Genomic DNA, 20,811 nt, shown 5'->3' with positions numbered 1-20,811 from the left:
TTAAAACACCAATAAACAGAACATTAACTAAACAATTAAACCAAACAAAAAACATAATTTGTGTCTAAATATCATTGTTTAATTTTCTATCTTAATATAACTTATCTAAGAAGTATAATTATGTAGTATTATAACAAACATGACACTCCGGGTTAGATCATAATCGTCCAGCATGTTTGTGGTTCACACATGTTAGCACGTTAGCATGTTAGCTCTGCTGTATTAACATCTGGACAGCTGCCTGGATCCACTTTAGTAAGTTTTTAAACGTTGTCTGCTTAGATAAAAGATAAATAATGATCTCTTAAAGTGGTGCATTGTTTGTTTGTTTCTTTATACAGGTTGTTGGGTTAGTTTTCTCCTCCTGAAGGCAACAGGAGCTACAGCAGCTAGCTTTGTTATCTGCCTGCTTTATTAATGTTTTAATTTTATGTTGTTTTGTTGGTTTGCAGCTTTTTATGCATATATGACTGTGATTATGTTTTTATTAGTCTGCCTTATATGTTGAGAAACTTAAGTATGATATAGTTATAAACGTTTTAGCTTAAGTAGCTTAGCCTTTAATTGCTAAACGAGTTTTCTGGTTAAATTAAGCTTCAATTAACTATTATTTTAATTATCATTAATTAGGTGTTTTGTTGTTTGTGCTATACAGTGTCAGAAACTGGAGAAACATATTAATCACTGCTTCCCAAAGTCCAATGTGACGTCTTCATATATCTTGTTTTGTCCATAATTACAAAGATATATAGATAATATTTACATTTAAAAAGGTAAAACCAGAGAATTTGGACATTTTCTACTTAAAAAACGAGTCCAAATGAATAATCAGTTATGAAAGTATTTGGGGATAAATTACTGGTGGAAGAAGTATTCAGATATTTTACTTTAAAGGTATTAATTAATTAAGTCCTGCATGAAAAAATAAGTATTATGAGTGATGTAGTATCCAGTATTACAGTAAAAGTACTGCAGTATCAAGAGTGATGTAGTATGCAGTATTACAGTAAAAGTACTGCAGTATCAAGAGTGATGTAGTATGCAGTATTACAGTAAAAGTACTGCAGTATCAAGAGTGATGTAGTATGCAGTATTACAGTAAAAGTAGTGCAGTATTATGAGCGATGTAGTATGCAGTATTACAGTAAAAGTACTGCAGTATTATGGGCGATGTAGTATGCAGTATTACAGTAAAAGTACTGCAGTATTATGAGTGATGTAGTATGCAGTATTACAGTAAAAGTACTGCAGTATTATGAGTGATGTAGTATGCAGTATTACAGTAAAAGTAGTGGTTTGGTCCTCTGACTGATATATTATTATTATGACATCATTAGATTATTAATAGTGAAGCATCAGTGTTAGAGCAGCATGTTACTGTTGTAGCTGCTGGAGGTGGAGCTAGTTTACACTTCTTTATATACAGTTAGCTAGTTTAGTCCAGTGGTTCCCAACCTAGGGGTGGGGCCCCTCCAAAGGGTCAGCAGATAAATGTGAGGGGTGGTGAGATGATTCATGGGAGAGGAAAGAAGAAAAAACTAAGTTCTGATACACAAATGTGTTTTCAGTTTTAGGACTTTTTCTGTATCTCAACCGAGTGTTGCAGCTTTATTTACAGCTACGTGTTAAAAGTGATGAATAATTAGTAAATGGTTCATTGCTATTCTTTCACCACAGAGCACACCTGTCCTTTCAGATGCTAATTTGCTCTCCTCTCTCTCTTTGCAGCCCCCCCCCCCCTTTTATTTCCCACCATCACCTGCAGGAATCAGTGTTGATTACAGAAACATGAAGGTGAGCAAATCCACGCAGGTAAAAGGCCAAAGTAAATCTCAGAAGTGGAAGGATGTGAGAGGCAGACGCTCCAGACCTCCCATCAACTCCTCCGAGCTCAACTCCAGTCCCGTCATGGCCAAGATGGCTAAAGAGCACCAGGCGTCTGTGAAGAAAAAGCCCAGCGTCAAGAGACTTAAGACTAAAGTGAAGTCTGTGTCCGACTCCAAGAAAAGCGCTCCTCAGTCCGTAGCGAAGAAACCTCACACGCAGGCGAATGGGAGCTCTGCGTTTACAATGAACGATGAGTCAGATGACTCTCAGGACTGGAAGGAGTACTCTCTGTCCATCCAGGGGAACGGAGTCGAGCCCTCGGCTGACATGGAGAACGTCCTGCCAGGTAGACTGGATGGAGAGGCGCTGCATCACTGCGCACAGAGGAACGACCGCCAAAATCACGCAGTGCTGGTCATGCAGAAGGATCAGGTATGCAAGTGTGCAGAATCTGAGAGAAAAATGAAGCTTCAGACTGTTTTTGGTAAAGAATCAGTCTGATTTGGCAAGAATTAAAAGTCAGACTGAATAACTGCTTCTATAATTGATTGGTCAATAAAATGTCAGCAAATTGTTAAAAGAAAAAAGGCACATTGGTAGTGATCTGACATCCAAAACCAGCAAATATATTCAGTTTATTTTCATAGTCTAGTAAAAAAAAAAAAGGAAAAATCAGACATTGCAAAGCTGGAACCAGTTTATTTTAGCTCATTTTTTACTTTTAAAGTTACTGAACCGATGAATCGCTTACCAGATTTGCTGCCAGTTAATTTTCTGTTGATCAACTGAAGGATAAAAAACTGACATCTTGAACTGAAGCAGAGGTTTTTTTGTTGTTTTTATTAAAATAGAGGCTGGGAGAAAATCAGTATCAGAGATTCATTGTGAAAAACAAACAAGCTTCAGGCCGTTTTTGGTAAAGAATCGGTCTGATTTGGCAGCAATTAAAAGTCAGACTGAATAACTGCTTCCATTATAATTGATTGGTCAATAAAATGTCAGTAAATTGTAAAAAGAAAGTCATCTGACGTCCAAAACCAGCAAAGATATTCAGTTTATTTTCATAGTCTACAAAAACCTCCAGAAGAAACCAGACATTATTCCTATTTGCAAAGCTGGAACCAGTTTATTTAGGCTATTTTTTAACCTGTAAAGTTACTGAACTGATAGATTAGCTGCCAATTCATTTTCTGTTGATTTAACTGATGGATAAATACTGAAATCTTGAACTGAAACTAGAGTTCGCAGAGCAAATTCGTCAACATTCATTTATTAAAATAAAGAGAAAATCAGCATCAGAGACACAGCATGACATACAGGAGGGTCAAGAGCTCATAAAGAGGTCATATAATAATAATAATAATAATAATAATAATAATAAACTTTTTTTATAGAGCACTTTTCAAAGTCCAAGTTACAAATACACAAATCGTGAAATAATTGCGTTTATAAAAGAGAACAAATAAAAACAATTTGATGAGTAAAAAAACTATTTCAGTGCAGAAAAAGCAAGAACAGACAAACCGTATTGTGTCTGCGCCCCTGAACTCACCACGAACACAGGTCACAAAAAGGGGAGTGGAGTGTTACATAGGTGTGCTGCTTTCTGTGGAAGAAGGTGCAGCAGTGTGGAGGCCTCTCTTCTCTTCTCTTCTCTTCTCTTCTCTTCTCTTCTCTTCTCTTCTCTTCTCCTTCTCCTTCTCCTTCTCTTCTCCTTCTTCTTCTCTTCTCCTTCTCCTTCCACAGTTTAGATAAAGAAGGGAGGACAGTACACAGTCTGGCAGCTCAAGGTCCAAAATGAGTCCCAACAACATTTATACATTTTTCTCCATCAACTAATTAATTAATTGTTATAATTATTGCTCTAATTAACCCTTAAACAGGCGGGAGTGGAAAATTGGATAATTACATGTTACATGTTATCTCATTTGCACCTAAGTAAAACATTTCCATAATTATATTAAATATATATATATATATATATATATATATATATATATATATATTTATTTTTTTTAACCCTTACATACTTTTCAGGGTCACATGACTCATTTTCACATCCAAGAGCAGTAAAAATACAAAATACTTTTTTCCTTTAGCCTGAAATGTGACCCACAATATACAGAAAAGGAAATATTTTTGTTATGTAATGTTAATTTTTCACATTTACTATAATTCCTTGAAATAGTTTTGTTCTATTTGTTTTATGTAACATTGTAACATAGACGATTATAGTGTTTTTTTCAATAGTTTTTAAAAATAAACACTTTCTGCTTTCTGAAAGCTTCATTAAGGATTGATCACACATTTATCTGTGACTGGTGAGGTTTTTATGAATGATTAACAAGTTTTTTATAGAGACTAATTACGAGGGGTTAATGAGGGTTAATATATATTTTAGATTTTATGAGTTGTATCTCCACCAGGATGATGAGGTGATACATTCTTGCTTTCCCTGATCATTAATATCACACATACTAGCTTCTAAACTGATTTTTATCATTCTTATCAAAGTATAAACCTAAAAAAAGCTTCATTTCCAAAATACCAAAATATGTCCTGTTGCACGTTGCCTGTTTAAGGGTTCATATCTGACTGACTATTTATGTTTCTCTCCTTTTTAAGACGCTGTGTTTCAGAGGAAAGTGTTTCCTGACGTGCTTGTACGGCCGGGTGGAGGTGATGGGCTTCACCATCGAAGAGGGTCAGCAGTCATATCCGCTCTTCTCCCCAGCGTCACACTGTCCGCTGACCATCAGAGCGCTGGAAAGCCCCGACGACACCAGAGACGACAAAACGGAGGCTTCCAGCATCCTCCCCAAGTATCTGACATCAGGTAAATCTGATTTGAGACGATCCTGAGCTGCTAAACACGTGTTTTTATTATGTCGACTATATTTTTCGGTCTTTTTATAAACCTCTTTGAATGTGCTCTCTGCAGCATCGCGGAAGAAGCTGCTAAAAAAGGTGACGTCACACTCATCCATCATCCTGCTGGAGCCGATGGAGACGCCTCTGACTCGGTTTCTGTCGAGCTTCGCAGACCTCGGCGAACTGTTCAGCCCCCCGATGGTACTTAAATAAATATATATCGACGTTATCCTCCGAATCACAAGACGTTCGACCACATTTAATTAGGAATAAGAGCTGGAAATCAATTTATTCTCTCTTGTTTTTATATACAGAGTGAACTCCTGTCAGCTGTTCTCGACACTCCTCTCAACGGTTTGGGGATGATTCCTCTCGCTAAGACCATCGAGGGCCTGAAAATGTCCGGCAGTTACAGAGATTCTCTGAACACGGTGGTCAGCGCCAGCAGAGGTGAGATCCTCAGACTCTGTTGCACTTCTGTAGCACTTTCAACACTGAAGGAATAAATTAAGAGTCCCAATTTAACATTGTGTAATTTCATGCTTCAGTATCTATGGGTTTGTTTTTTGTGTCCATGTGGTTTAGTCCAATTTAAAAGGGGTTAAAAAGTGAAAAGAAACGTATGAATAACTTGCACACATTCTTTTTTTGTGGACCCAGCATCAAATTTCTGCTTTTAATCCATTTTGAGAGAATATATTAGAGGATTATGGCAAAAATGTCTAAGTGGTGTAACCATAGAAACTTTGTAGTAAATAATTCAACTTGCTTAAAAACAGTAAATTCTCAATAAAACACCATATCAACTAGTTTGGCATGATCTTACATTATAACTTTTTATATTAAATAAAGGTAATGAATACAATTGTTCTAAATATTACATTTACTCTGGTAACCATGGAGATCAGGAAACATTTACATTAACGTTAAAAAGTCCACTTAAATACACTGTAGGTTGATAACATATGTAATATTTATCATTCTTTTGTGGTTACACCATTTGACATTTTCAGGAACATTCAGTCTTACTTTTGGTTAAAAAATGGTTCCAAATGTCCAACAAAATACAAAATGTACATTTTAACAAACCTGATGCTGCTTTTTAAAACCATTTTTTTCAAGAAATGTTTTAATTGCTCATCTTGCCAACCCTTATTTGTCACTGACCCATGTACGAAATTGATGAGAAAATTATTATTAATGAGGGAGTTCACTCACTGTGTCCAACACTGATAAATTATCATCAATTAAGCAACATAAGGTTTAAAATATGGTACTGATGCTGCCTGTGAGTCGACAGAAAAACACTTTACTTCCTTCATATCTTCACTTTATTTATGTCTAAATGGTCAAAAACTGTTACTTCAACAGACGAACCCAGCGATGTTATGTATCCGTTGTCTAGTAGTGGCTTTACACACAACATGAGGAAACACACATCTGTCCCAGCTGCTGTAAATGATCTGATGTGTTTCTGTTACCCAGGCGACATGGACGGCTGTGCAGTGATCTTAGTCTGTGGGAGTAAGAACGTTGGCAAGTCAACATATATCCGCTTCCTCGTCAACACGTTACTAAATCAGTAAGTTCCTTCAAGATTAACGAACCAAACTGTCTTCAACTGTGTTTATTAATTATAAACAGATGTTTTATTTCGTTAGTGTGATTAGAGCTGCAACTATTAGCCGATTAATCGATTAGTTGGTCGACTTTAATTGGTAACTATTTTGATAAGCAAATAATAATTCTGGTAATGACACTGTTAATACTTCATTACTAAAACTTAAAAAGGTCCAACATGATTTTATAATTACTGACACACTCATTCAGTAGGTTTAACCCTCCTGTTGCCCTCGAGTCAAGGAAGGAAGGGAGGAAGGAAATGAGGGAGGGAGGGAGGAAGGAAGGAAAGGAGGGAGGGAGGAAGGAAGGAAAGAAAAGAAGATAGGGAGGAAGGAAAGGAGGGAATAAAGGACGGAGGAAAGAAGGAAGGTAGGAGGGAGGGAGGGAGAAAGGAAAAGAGGAAGGGAGGAAGGTAGGGGGAGGAAAGAAAGAGACGAGGAGGGAGGGAGGAAGGAAGGAAAGAAGGTGGAAGGAGGGAGGAAGGAAGGACAGAAGGAAGGAATAAAGGGGGATGAAGCAAGGAAAGAAGGAAGGGAGGAAAGAGAGAGGAAGGAAAGAAAGAGAGAAGGAGGGAGGGAGGGAGGAAGGACAGATCTTAGTCTGTGGGAGTAAAAACGTTGGCAAGTCAACATATATCCGCTTCCTCGTCAACACGTTACTAAATCAGTAAGTTCTCTCAAGATTAACGAACCAAACTGTCTTCAACTGTGTTTATTAGTTATAAACAGATTTTTTATTTTGTCAGTTTGATTAGAGCTGCAACTATTAGCGGATTAATCGATTAGTTGGTCGACTTTAATTGGTAACTATTTTGATAAGCAAATAATAATTCTGGTAATGACACTGTTTATACTTCATTACTAAAACTTAAAAGGTCCAACATGATTTTATAATTACTGACACACTCATTCAGTAGGTTTAACCCTCCTGTTGCCCTCGAGTCAAGGAAGGAAGGGAGGAAGGAAGAAGGAAGGAAATGAGGGAGGGAGGGAGGAAGGAAAAGAGGGAGGGAGGAAGGAAGGAAAGAAAAGAAGATAGGGAGGAAGGAAAGGAGGGAATAAAGGACGGAGGAAGGATAGGAGGGAATAAAGGACGGAGGAAAGAAAGAAGGAAGGAAGGTAGGAGGGAGGGAGAAAGGAAAAGAGGAAGGGAGGAAGGAAGGAAAGAAGGACAGAGGAAAAAAGGAATGGAGAAAGGTAGGGGGAGGAAAGAAAGAGACAAGGAGGGAGGGAGGAAGGAAGGAAAGAAGGGTGGAAGGAAGGAAAGTAGGAAGGAAGGAGGGAGGAAGGAAGGAAAGAAGGGTGGAAGGAAGGAAAGTAGGAAGGAAGGAGGGAGGAAGGAAGGACAGAAGGAAGGAATAAAGGGGGATGAAGGAAGGAAAGAAGGAAGGGAGGAAAGAGAGAGGAAGGAAAGAAAGAGAGAAGGAGGGAGGGAGGAAGGACAGATCTTAGTCTGTGGGAGTAAGAACGTTGGCAAGTCAACATATATCCGCTTTTTTTCTTCTTCTTCTTTTGGTCAAACATGATATGTAACCCAACTTGATATATATATGTGTGTGTGTGTGTGTGTGTGTGTGTGTGTGTGTGTGTGTGTGTGTGTGTGTGTGTGTGTGTGTGTGTGTGTGTGTGTGTGTGTGTGTGTGTGTCTCTGCAGCACTACCAGTGTAGATTATTTGGAAGGAGATCTCGGTCAGACGGAGTTCACCCCGGCTGGTTGTTTGTCTCTGTCGACTGTCACGGAGCCGCTCCTCGGTACGTTTTACCCTCCTGTTACTTCACACATCTTATTTCTTAATTTTGACTTTTTTTTTTTTCACGCAACTCCAAAGTTATTCCCGTTAGTTTGTCACTTTATAAGATTAGATATTCCTGTATTAGTCCCACGTTGGGGAAATCAGCAGTATTGCAGCAGCAACTGGATTAGACCATAATATAGTTCTTAAGCAAGTTTAATTATTTCATACAAAGTTTTAATGGTTACACCACTTAGACATTTTGCCGTAATTTAGATTAAAAGCAGACATTTTAATGCTTGGTCCACAAAAAAAGTTACTCATATGTTTATTTTCACATTTTAACCCCTTTTAAATTTAACTAAACCACATTATGATGTAATATTATGAACAAGAGTAATATTGGTGACGTCAGAATGATAATATACCTGCGTTTGATTTTAAAGTGAAAAACATATATTGCACAGTTATAGTAAGAATATACCTAAAATACTTATATTGCAGTTATAATTAATGCAGTTTAACACAGCAGCCCTGATTTAAAGGACGATAATTCAACAGCATCACAAACTACAGCCTCCAAAATGACCGTAAATGTGAATTAACACCTTTTTAGAAAACACTTTGAACAGAAGCTGAATATTATATCTTCTATAAGGGTTTAATATGACTACAGCCTGTTGAATTGGACTGAATTAGTTATAGCCAGGTGTACCTAATAAACTGGTGCCTTCTTATTTGTTTTTACTGAAGTTGTGAGTATTGTGTATCCATTGTATTACATTTAAAATCACTATAAACTCTTTAAAATGACACTTTTAGAATAGAATAGATCTTTATTGCAAATTGAGATGCAACCCCTTATTAGTGCAAATTATGAAAGTGCAAAGATAAAAACATTAATACTAGAATAAAATAAAAAAACATAAATACCAAGCACTCACCTCACATACAACATGTCATTCAAGTTATTGCACAATCACCAGATTATTGCACAGTCATGCCTTAATTGCATTCATTTGTTACATTATTAGTATTATTGCATCATTTTAATTGGGGGGGTTAATGTGTATCTTAATCTTTTTTTCTCATGTCATTCCTGTACTGTTTGTGTAAGAGAGACTCTTTAAAATGCTTCTTTTAACACACTGTTACATCATTAGTATACTTTAATCATTTTAGTTGGTACTAAAGTAATAATAATTAAATAAAGTATCAATGTGTGTCTTCATTTCTTGTCTCTTATGTCATTTCTTGAAACATTTTGTATATTTTTCAGGTCCTCCTTTCACACATCAGCGCGCACCAGAACACATGATCTATTACGGCCAGTCGTCATGCGAGTCGGACTTAGACCGCTACCTGGAATGCCTTAAGTCCTTGTGGCGTAGACGCTCCCTGAACAGAGAGACCCCCGTCATTATCAACACCATGGGCTGGGTCAAAGGTCAGCAGCTGTTGATTCCTCTCTGTGAAATGTATTGAGAAGTTAAAGTGTAAAAAAAAAAAAGAGTCTGATGTGCTTTTTGTTGCCCGTCTAACAGGATTTGGATTCCAGCTGCTTATAGACATGATCCGCTTCTTCCCGGTCTCGCATGTGGTCCAGCTCGGTCATACCGGGTCCACGCAGTGTGCCGCCTTAACTCCAGAGTTTCTCAGGACGGCACACGGCTGCCAGACGCACCCGCCCGCTCAGACGGCTCTGGACGAGTTCACGGAGAGCAACAGCCCCCCCAGAAGCTACGTTCACCTGATCGTAGACTCAGATTTCCAAGGAGTCGGGCGGCAGGGAACGGCGTAAGTTCACCGTTGAACATGCAGAGTTAAAACTGGATTTATTAAGTTATTCTAAATGTTATCTGTGTGTGTTTGACAGGAAGCACCAGCGCACTAACGAGCACAGAGAGCTGTCACTGCTGGCCTACCTGAGTCAGCTGCAGTCTCCCGACCCCGGACCCGTTAGACCTCTGAACTGCCTCACTCCGTACCAGGTACAGAAGCATAAAGCTGCAGCTGTGTTCTTGATAAGAGACCTAGTTCTGTTTTATATTATTATTATTATTATTATTATTATTATTATTATTATTACCTCAGAAATGAGTCGCCAGAATTTAATTAAGCATGTTGGAAATCGGCCTCTTGGCATCAAGATTAAATATTAAATGTGATTAGAAAGGAATTTTTGTTCTATTAAGAAAATAATTAGACAGATATGAAAGAATAACACGGCACATTTAGAGTGAAGCGTTTAATGGTTATCTGCAGGTATGTGCTTAAAGTCAAACTTAATTTATGGCAAGAAAATCCTGTGAAAAGAGTGATGTGTATATTCATGTGAAGTGATGATTTAAACATTTTAAAGTACAAGAAACCAGTGTTTTAAATGCATAATTTCATTTAGGTACAATACTCATAGCGGCAAGGCAGCTTTATTTATTTATATAGTGCATTTCATACAAAGAGGCAACTCAATGTGCTTTACATAAAAACTAAATATTAAACAGTAAAAATTGGAAACATTAAAAACAAGAAAACCCAATTTTAATAAAAAAGAAAACAAAGTACAGAAAAATAGAAATAGAGAGAAAAGAAATGAAAAGCTAAACTAAAATAGAGAATAAAGTAATGATTTGCTTTGAAATCATTAAAAGAACATGTGCAGTGCAAATGAAAGATTAAAATTTAAAGTGCTTTAAAAAGAGTTCAATCATAAAAAACGTTTTTAACCTGGATTTATAATATATTCACATTTGGGGGCTGATTTCCCTGATTCCATTATCAGAGTATCATTTAATGATTGTCTGCAGGTGTGTGTTTAAAATCAAACTCAATTAATGGGAATAAATCCTGGGAAAAGAGTATAAAGTGATTATTTAAAAATCTATTAAACAACATTAAACACATTTTATGGTTGCATAAAGATATCAAATGAGGAAATTTAGCATTTTTTTTGTGCATAAATTCATTTAAACATGAAGCACAACCTTATTTTCTATCTTATGACACTGTTTATACTTCATTACTAAAACTTGAAAAGGTCCAACATGATTTTATAATTACTGACACACTCATTCAGTAGGTTTAACCCTCCTGTCGCCCTGGAGTCAAGGGAGGAAGGGAGGAAGGAAGAAGGAAGGAACAAGGAAGGAAATGAGGGAGGGATGGAGGAAGGAAGGAAGAGAGGAAGAAGGAAGGAAATGAGGGAGGGAGGGAGGAAGGAAGGAAAGGAAGGAGGGAGGAAGGAAGGAAGGAAAGAAAAGAAGATAGGTAGGAAGGAAAGGAGGGAATAAAGGACGGAGGAAAGAAGGAAGGAAGGAAGGTAGGAGGGAGGTAGAAAGGAAAAGAGGAAGGGAGGAAGGAAGGAAAGAAGGACAGAGGAAAGAAGGAAGGGAGAAAGGTAGGGGGAGGAAAGAAAGAGACAAGGAGGGAGGGAGGAAGGAAGGAAGGGTGGAAGGAAGGAAAGAAAGAAGGAAGGAATAAAGGGGGATGAAGGAAGAAAAGAAGGAAGGGAGGAAAGAGAGAGGAAGGAAAGAAAGAGAGAAGGAGGGAGGGAGGAAGGACAGACGGAAGGAAGGAAGGAAAGAAGGAACAGTCAAAACAGACGGGGTCAATTTGACCCGGGAGGACGACATGAAGGTTTAAAAATGTTTCCTCCGCAACATTTATCTTTATAAAAGTCTCAGTTGAACCTAACGAGCGTCGCTCTGGACCCACAGGTGCCGCACACAGCCGTGGCGTTGGGTGTCATCCACTGCGAGGTCGTTCCCAATCACATGTTTTACGCTGCCAACTGCAGCCTGGTGGGACTCTGCTGTCTGGGAGAGAAAGTAACGAGCAGGGGAGGTCCGGTGCTGCTGAACCAGGCGCCTCTCTGTCCGTGTGTGGGCTTCGGTACGTACTCCGCCCGACCCTTTGATGGGAATGATCTAATTCATGTTGTTTGAGCCTTTTAATCCTTTACATACTTTTCACATTTTTACGTTTTTTACCCTGAACCCTTACCCTTTGATGACTGAAGTGGCTCAAAATGCACAAACACTTTAGTCCATTGAAGCTGTTCTGGGTCAAATTTAACCCCGTATCTATTGACATGTTTAGTTTAGTTTATTTGGAAGGAAGGGAGGGAGGAAAGGAAAGAAGGAAGGGAGGAAGGGAGGAAGGAAGGAAGGGAGGAAAGGAAAGAAGGAAGGGAGGAAGGAAAGGAAGGATTTTTCCTTCCTTTCCTTTTTATTAAGGAAGGTAGGAGGGAGGGAGGGAGGAAGAAAGGAAGGAAGGAAGGTAGGAAGAAGGAAGGAAAGGAGGAAGAAGGAAGGAAAGGAGGGAGGAAGAAGGAAGGAAAGGAGGAGGGAAGGAAGGGAGGAAGGAAAGAAGGAAGGAAGGTAGGAGAGAGGGAGGAAGGAAAGAAGGAAGGAAGGAAGGTTGAGGGAGGGAGGGAGGAAGGAAGGACAGAGGAAAGAAGGAAGGGAGGAAGGTAGGGGGGAGGAAAGAAAGAGAGAAGGAGAGAGGGAGGAAGGAAGGGGGATGGAGGAAGGAAAGAAGGAAGGGAAGGAAGAGAGAGGAAGGAAAGCTGTTACCCAGGCAACAGCTACTCTTCCTCTTTGTTAAATGAAGAGTTAATAGTTTTAATAAGATAGTAGTTAAGAGGATTTCTTGTTATGATGTAGCAGTGAAGACTGATGGCTCTAATAATGGTTTTACAATAAACCCCACAGCTCCATAAAGCTCTGCTCATTTTCACTTTACATATGAAATAACATTTCAATCATTATTGCTATGTTATATTTTCATGTCTTAGGTAAAATAGGACATGATATTGTGTGATAGGAGCAGTTTTTTCTCCAAAAATACAAAATACACTTTCAATAAAATAACATTTAACCACCAAAAAGAGATGAAAAAATGACTAAAAACATCTAGTTACCATGGTAACTTAGAGATGGAGTGACTAAAGAGATTCACAACATTTTAATCATTATTGCTATGTTATATTTTCATGTCTCAGGTAAAATAGGACATGATATTGTGTGATAGGAGATGTTTAGTGGTGTAAACCCTTAAATAATACACTCTCTCTGCTCTCTGAAACATTCATCACATTTATTCATCAGTCCGATCAGATTTTGGTAAAAGGCTCTTTCTATGACGGGACTCTTCGGTCAAAAATTGGTGATTTCTCTTGGTTGTTTAACCCTTTGTGTGAATAATCTCACTCCTCCGTCTCTTAATCATGACTCAGCTGAATCTGAGACAAAGATGCTTTTCATTTAGCTAATTTATGCTTCCTCGCGTCGTCTTTCTTCCGTCCGCCAGCTGTGACTCAGAAATCGTTCTCCCACTTCCATCACTGAGAATCTACCAGTTCTTTAAATGCTCCTTAAGGGGACGAGGAGCGAGAGAAGAGTCCTGGAGGAGCTTAGAGCGATAAAACACAGGTGTATCACATGTGCAGGAATGACAACACCAACAGCAGCTGTTCATATTTATTCATAAAATAAAAATAACTGAATCATGAAACAGTCATAAAAAAACACATTTGCAACTTTATTATTATTATTATTGTTCCTCACAAGTCAAAATCCTTCTCTTCTCCTCTTTTCCATTTTACGCATGTCGCAGCTCTTTTTTTGGAAAATATGACACAGCTGCACAGCTGTGAGTCTCCTATAAAATCATCCTGAGCCTGAAGAAGACGTCAGACTTTAACAAACTATTATCACTCACTAATATTTTATTTAAAAATGTTCTGCAGCTGTTTTTATTGCTGCGTTACGTCGGTTCTGTTCTTTCAGTAATTACCAGATTTAAATGGACGACTTGTGTCTTATTCAGTTATCAGGTGTTTCCCTTCCAGCTAGCACTATGTAGAAATGATTAAGTAACAGTTTAAAGTTTTAATTACCTGTATATGAATTTAAAGTTTAATCTTTTATGAGTTAACCCTCCTGTTGTCCTCGAGTCAAGGAAGGAAGGAAGGGAGGGAGGAGGAAGGAAGGATAGGAGGGAGGATAGGAGGGAGGAAGGAAGGAAGGAGGGAAGGAAGGAAAGGAGGGAGGAAAGAAGGAAGGAGGAAGGAAGGAAGGGAGGAAAGGAAATAAGGAAGGGAAGAAGGAAAGGAAGGACGGAGGAAAGAAGGAAGGACGGAGGAAAGAAGGAAGGGAGGGAGGAAGGAAGGAAGGGAGGCAGGAGGAAGAAGGAAGGAAGGGAGGAAGAAGCAAGGAAAGGAGGGAGGGGGAGGAAGGAAGAAGGAAGGATAGGAGGAAGGAAGGAAGGAAAGGAGGGAGGAAAGAAGGAAGGAGGGAGGAAGGGAGGAAAGGAAATAAGGAAGGGAAGAAGGAAAGGAAGGACGGAGGAAAGAAGGAAGGAAGGTAGGAGGGAGGGAGTAAAGAAGGAAGGAGGGAGGGAGGGAGAAAGGAAAAGTGGAGGGAGGGAGGAAGGACATAAGGAAGGAAGAAAGGGGGATGTAGGAAGGGAAGAAGGAAGGGAGTAAAGAGAGAGGAAGGAAAGAAAGAGAGAAGGAGGGATGGAGGAAGGACAGACGGGAGTCAATTTGACCCGGGAGGACGACACGAAGGTTAAACGTACTCATTTCTAAATATCGATAGTTGATTTCTTCATATCTGAGTTGTGAGTAGTTTCCATCTCTTCACAATCACTCTGCAGTGAGCGACGACGTTCCGTTTGATGAATTGAATTCCTCCGTCCTCACGTCTTTTCCTCTCATCTGTCTCTCACATCCTCACCAAGAACAAACTCAGACACGAAGGAAGTGGTGCGAGTGAAGGGAAGCGAGGAGACACGTTCGCTTAATGAAAAGCACCCAAATATGTTTCAGCTCAGATTCAGTGAGGATTTATGTTTTATGAGAACAGCGCAGATAAACTCCCATAAATCTGCACAGAAATGAGAAAAAAAAGACATTACTTATATGTGAGTTAGTGACAAATTGTCTTTAAAGCAGCATCAGGTTTGTTAAAATGCACATTTAGTATTTTTGTTGGTTTTATATCATTTGAAATGACTGAAGTGGCACAAAATGCACAAACACTTTAGTCCATTGAAGCTGTTCTGGGTCTATTGACATGTTTAGTTTAGTTTATTTGGAAGGAAGGGAGGGAGGAAAGGAAAGAAGGAAGGAAGGAAGGAAAGGAAAGAAGGAAGGGAGGTCCTTTTTATTAAGGAAGGTAGGAGGGAGGGAGGAAGGAAAGGAAGGTAGGAAGAAGGAAGGAAAGGAGGAAGAAGGAAGGAAGGGAGGAAGAAGTAAGGAAAGGAGGGAGGAAAGGAGGAGGGAAGGAAGGAAGGAGGAAGGGAGGAAGGAAGGAAGGTAGGAGGGAAGGGAGGAAAGGAAAGAAGGAAGGTTTGTTAAAATGTACATTTAGTATTTTTGTTGGTTTTATATCATTTGAAATGACATTTGCATTTTTTTTTAACCAAAAGTCAGACTGAATGCTCCTGAAAATGTCAAATGGTGTAACCACAAAAGAATGATAAATATTACATATTTTATCAACCTACAGTGTATTTAAGTGGACTGATACTAATAATTACTTTAAATGTTTCCTGATCTCCATGGTTACCAGAGTAAATGTAATATTTAGAACAATTGTATTCCATTACCTTTATTTAATAGTTATAATGTAAGATCATGCCAAACTAGTTGATATGGTGTTTTATTGAGAATTTACTGTTTTTAAGCAAGTTGAATTATTTGGTACAAAGTTTTTATGGTTACACCACTTAGACATTTTTACCATAATCCTCTAATATATTCTCTCAAAATGGATTAAAGCAGAAATTTGATGCTGGGTCCACAAAAAAATTAGTTTTCATTTTTATCACATTTTAAACCTTTTTTAAAGATTTTTTTTTTGTTGGCATTTTGGCCTTCATTTGAGAGTCAGTGTGATGAGGAGAGCAAGAGAGAGGTTGTGACACCTATAAAGGCCAGGAATTGAACTGTAGGCGTTGCAATTATATGGTATGTGCCTTTAGGCCGACCGGTGTCATCACATTTTAATGTTTTCTTCAGTGTAATCCAGTGAAAAGTTATTTGAATTTTCATTTCATTTTTACATTAGCGCTGACATCCTGCTGTCTATTTACACACAGATATTCTCCCTCTGGTGAGAAGCTGTAGACATGCAGGCAAAAAAAGTTTATATTACATAAAACATTCAGGCCTCTCCGGGCATTTCTAAAACAGCCAAACTCATTCTGAAATAATAATATATGACAAGTCTGACTAAAATATGTAAGAGAAGATAATCCTTTATTAGTCCACGATGGGGAAACTTACAGCATTACAGCAGCGAAGTGGGAGCCGAAATAGAAAGAAGAATAAATAATAAGTAAACAAGCAACATGTGATATAAAATATTATGTTAGATTTTTGGTGTTGTCATAATAACAAAAGGGTTCAACTGAGTGTGTTGTGTGTTGCAGGTGTGCTCCGAGGCATCGACATGGTGCGAGGTCTGTACTCTACTGCTGACACCCGTAGACCCGTCCGTCCTCCGTAAAGTCAACTGTCTCCTCCTGGGAGCGATATCACTGCCTTCCTGCATCCTCACAACACAGGTTACATCAACGCTTCCATTATTTCACACACAATACTCTACAATGCTATTAAATTAACTTGTTTTTGCTATTAAACTTAACCTTTGTGTCGTCTGTTTTGACTGTTCTTTCTTTCCTCCCTTCCTTCCTTCTGTCCTTCCTTCCTCCCTCCCTCCTTCCTTCTCTCTTTCTTTCCTTCCTCTCTCTTCCTTCCCTTCCTTCTTTCCTTCCTCCATCCTTCCTTCCTTCCTTCCTTCTCTTCCTTCCTCCTCCTTCCTTCCTCCCTCCTTTCCTTCCTTCCTCCCTTCCTTTCCTTCTTTCCTCCCTCCTTCCCTTCCTTCTTTCCTTCCTCCACCCCCCTTCCATCCTTCCTTCCTTCCTTCCTTTCCTCCCTCCCTCCTACCTTCCTTCCTTCTTTCCTTCCTTCCTCCCTTCCTCTTTTCCTTTGTCCCTCCCTCCCTCCCTCCTACCTTCCTTCCTTCCTTCTTTCCTTCCCCCCTTCCTTACCTTCTTTCCTTCCTCCCTTCCTTCTTTCCTTTCCTCCCTCCTTCCTTCCCTCCTTCCTTCCTCCCTCCTTTCCTTCCTTCTTCCTTCCTCCCTTCCTTTCCTTATTTCCTCCCTCCTTTCCTTCCTTCTTCCTCCCTTCCTTCTTCCCTCCTTTCCTTCCTCCTTTTCTTATTTCCTCCCTCCTTCCCTTCCTTCTTTCCTTCCTCCATCCCCTTTCCTTCCTTCCTTCCTTTCCTTCCTCCCTCCCTCCTTCTCTCTTTCTTTCCTCCCCCTACCTTCCTCCCTTCCTTCTTTCCTCTGTCCTTCCTTCCTCCCTTCCTCTTTTCCATTCTCCCTCCCTCCCTCTTACCTTCCTTGCTTCTTTCCTTCCTTTCCTTCCTCCCTTCCTTCTTTCCTTTCCTTCCTTCCTTCCTTCCTTCCTCCCTCCTTCCTTCCTTCCCTCCCTCCTTTCCTTCCTTTCCTTCCTCCCTTCCTCTTTTCCTTTCTCCCTCCCTCCCTCCCTCCCACTTCCTTCCATCCTTCTTTCCTTCCTCCTTTCCTCCCTTCCTTCCTTCCCTCCTTCCTTCCTCCCTCCTTTCCTTCCTTCTTCCTTCCTCTTTCCTCCCTTCCTTTCCTTCTTTCCTCCCTCCTTAACTTCCTTCTTCCTCCCTTCCATCATTCCTTCTTCCCTCCTTTCCTTCCTTCTTCCTTCCTCCCTTCCTTCTTCCTCCCTTCCTTCCTTGACTCGAGGACAACAGGAGGGTTAAACTTGAGCATATTGTGACTGATTGTATCTTTTATTTCAGCCTGGCTTCGAGGGAGAGATGCCTTACATCACCACCAACTACAGTTTTGATCTGAGCGGTGCAGGAAAGCTGCGAGTCTTCAAAGGACTGATGAGGCCGAGTCACGTTGGAGCGCAGTGACTGTTTTCTACTCGCCATCGCTTTCACGCTCTTCACCCCTTCTTGACTGCTGCTCTTCAAGCCAAACCGGTCCAGACTGGCTCTTTTGAATGTACAGAACTGAGGTTGAATCGGATATTCTTTCTTCTTCTTTCTTTTTTTTAAACTTCAAGATTCAAGTCTGAGAGAGCAGCTGCCAGTATTACAAACTCTGCAGGAGGACATGACAGCCAGCTCCTTCCTGTTACCCTGAAAACGCTGTTTTGTCTTAAAAACCTGCTCCGAGTACGCAAGATGGCGGCGTGAAGGATCTCCATGAATTTCTCTGTTTCCTGTCACAAAGGAGGACAATAATAATAATAATCATAACTTGTAGTTGAAGCTCTTGTTTGTAGGTGACATTCCAAAAAAGCTGAAACTTAATACACAAACCTGTCAGATATTAAACAACTTTTCTTCAGGCTTTGTGTGTTTTTTTTGTTTTTTCTTTGCTGTCAGTGTTTTTCTACTCGAGACCAGCGTCACCGGTGTTTGTTAAAGATTTAATCTGTGTTTTCAAGCAGGTAAATGGTCGGTTTACAAGTGTGTACATCACAGTAATGCAGTGTAGTTTTCTGCTTTAGAAAAAGTAGTTTGTTCATTTCTTACATCTGTATTATTATTATTATTATTAATGGGTAAAAAATGTCCAACATCAGGACTTTCCATCCAACGTTCAAGTAAAGAAGAATAAAAGAGGGATGTTTCACCTTTCTGATGGTTTATAAATGAAAGAAGCTCATTTCTGTCAGTGTTGCGCTTTTATGCCAGTCAAAAAAAAAAGAAGAAAAATAAGAGACTCTATTTTTATCACTGACTAAACCTGCTTTAACTGTTGTACATCTTTTTCTTGTTATTGTGTTAAAATGACACCAAACTGTTTGTGCACTTACAAAGTCATTCAAGAGGTTTTGGTTCTTTTTGTAAATGCGATGTGTTGACGGTTTTCTTATGTCGATAGAAAAGATACAAAAAATAAAGATCATTTTGTTTCTTGATGCTACTGTTTTTTGCCTCAAGGGAGCAGCAAATATATATATATATATATGTATACATGCTGGGATTCTTTTGCTCTGAACAGCAGAAGATGCTCAATTTGACGTCTCAAACTGCAGTAACGAGCCTTTAACCCTTTGTAGGTCACTTTGTGTCATGATATCTGGTCAAAAACAAAATCTATTGAACCCATTTAACTTTTTGGGCAATCTCTACCACTTGTATGAGGTATTTAATGCACAGACAGACCATCAGAATGTTCTATGGTTGCTATAGATACAGGTTGTTCTATGGTTGCTATAGCTACAGGTACACTCTGCTCTCTGAAAGCTTCATTAAGGATTGATAACCAGTTTATTAATGACTGATGAGGTGTTCATGAATGATTTGTAGTTTAGAGATGATGTATAGACATTAATTATAAGGGATACTATGAACAGTATGTGAGGGTTAAACAGCACTTTCTTCTCTACAAAGGGTTAAGCTTCCTTCCTCACTTCTCTTTCTTTCCTTTCTCTCTTGCTTCCCTCCCTTCTTCCATCCCCCTTTCTTCCTTCCTTCTGTCCTTCCTTCCTCCCTCCCTCCTTCTTTGCTTCCCTCCTTCCTTCCTTTGTTCCTTCCTTCCTCCCTTCCTTCTTTCCTCCCTCCTTCTCTCTTTCTTTCCTCCCCATTACCTTCCTTCTTTCCTCTGTCCTTCTTTCCTTCCTTCCTCCATTCCTCTTTTCTTTTCTCCCTCCCTCCTTCCTTCTTTCCTCTGTCCTTCTTTCCTTTCTTCCTCCCTTCCTCTTTTCCTTTCTCCCACCCCCCTCCCTTCCTTCTTTCCTCCCTCCCTCCTACCTTCCTTCCTTCTTTCCTTTCCTCCCTTCCTTCTTCCCTCCTTTCCTTCCTTCTTCCTTCCTCCCTCCCTCCCTCCTTTCTTTCTTTCTTTCCTTCTTCCTTCTTCCTCCCTTCTTTCTTTGACTCGATGACAACAGGAGGGTTAATAAATGGTATTAAAGACAGATCTAGCTTTACTAAAGAAGCGTTTAACCCCATCTGACCTACTTATCAGTGCTTGTAGATTTTGACTTCTACATTATCTGACAGGAGGAATGAAGGAGGACTCGGGTCGTAAACATCCACTCACGCAGTGGAGAATTGCTAATTTGTTAAGTGGGCTGTTTTAACATCCCCTCTCTCTGCCCCCCCCTCCATGTTCCTCTTTGTTCGCTGCCTCCCCGCCTCTTTATTGACGGGTGGGGGAGCTTACAAACACAGCAGAGCCACGTTTTTTGGCAGAGTCATTGTTTTGGCTTTGTCAGGTCAGATGTTTTCCCATAGACCTCATGATGCAAAAAAAAAAAAAAAAAAACCCTCCAAAGAGACGTCCCACTGTAGAGATGCCACTAGACAGTCTGCGTGACCCCCGAATGATTGAAAATAACAACACACATCTGCAAAGTGCTTTTAAAGGGCAGAATACAGATTTAAATGATCAATAATACAGTTTATAACCAGCGTGCAACAAAAAAAAAAACCTGACTCATGTTTTGAGTTTAAAGTATATAAGGTTTCTTCATCTCGTGGAGACTTCAAAGTAAAAATTAGAGAAGCCAGATGTTGGCAGTAAACTCTGTGCCACACTCAATATTGAACTATAATTAAGTATACCGACTAAAATGCTGCACTGAATTACAATTTTTGAGAAACATTTACTTTGTAGTGCTCTAATATTTCCATTTTATGCCACTTTATACTCCTATTTCACTTCCACTTTATACTCCTACTACTCCATTTACT

At 39.4% G+C, this 20,811-nt stretch overlaps 1 protein-coding gene across 1 annotated transcript; it reads left to right on the top strand.

Moving 5' to 3' along the window:
* Positions 1–101: 101 nt before the first annotated feature.
* nol9 (nucleolar protein 9) lies at positions 102–19,034 on the top strand. The gene is given in 14 exon segments (XM_062427701.1): positions 102–255; positions 1,729–2,259; positions 4,453–4,663; positions 4,769–4,899; positions 5,013–5,148; positions 6,184–6,280; positions 7,975–8,072; positions 9,333–9,500; positions 9,598–9,850; positions 9,930–10,044; positions 11,770–11,944; positions 16,493–16,533; positions 16,535–16,627; positions 17,899–19,034. Coding segments are annotated over 13 exon segments (2,109 nt in total). The 5' UTR covers positions 102–255; positions 1,729–1,788; the 3' UTR covers positions 18,019–19,034.
* The last annotated feature ends 1,777 nt before the right edge of the window (positions 19,035–20,811 follow it).

The sequence above is a fragment of the Scomber scombrus genome, chromosome 10 (assembly GCF_963691925.1).
Source record: "Scomber scombrus chromosome 10, fScoSco1.1, whole genome shotgun sequence".
NCBI classification, from domain to species: domain Eukaryota; kingdom Metazoa; phylum Chordata; class Actinopteri; order Scombriformes; family Scombridae; genus Scomber; species Scomber scombrus.
The sequence above is the reverse complement of the archived record's forward strand: the minus strand, read 5'-3'. Positions and strand labels throughout refer to the sequence as shown.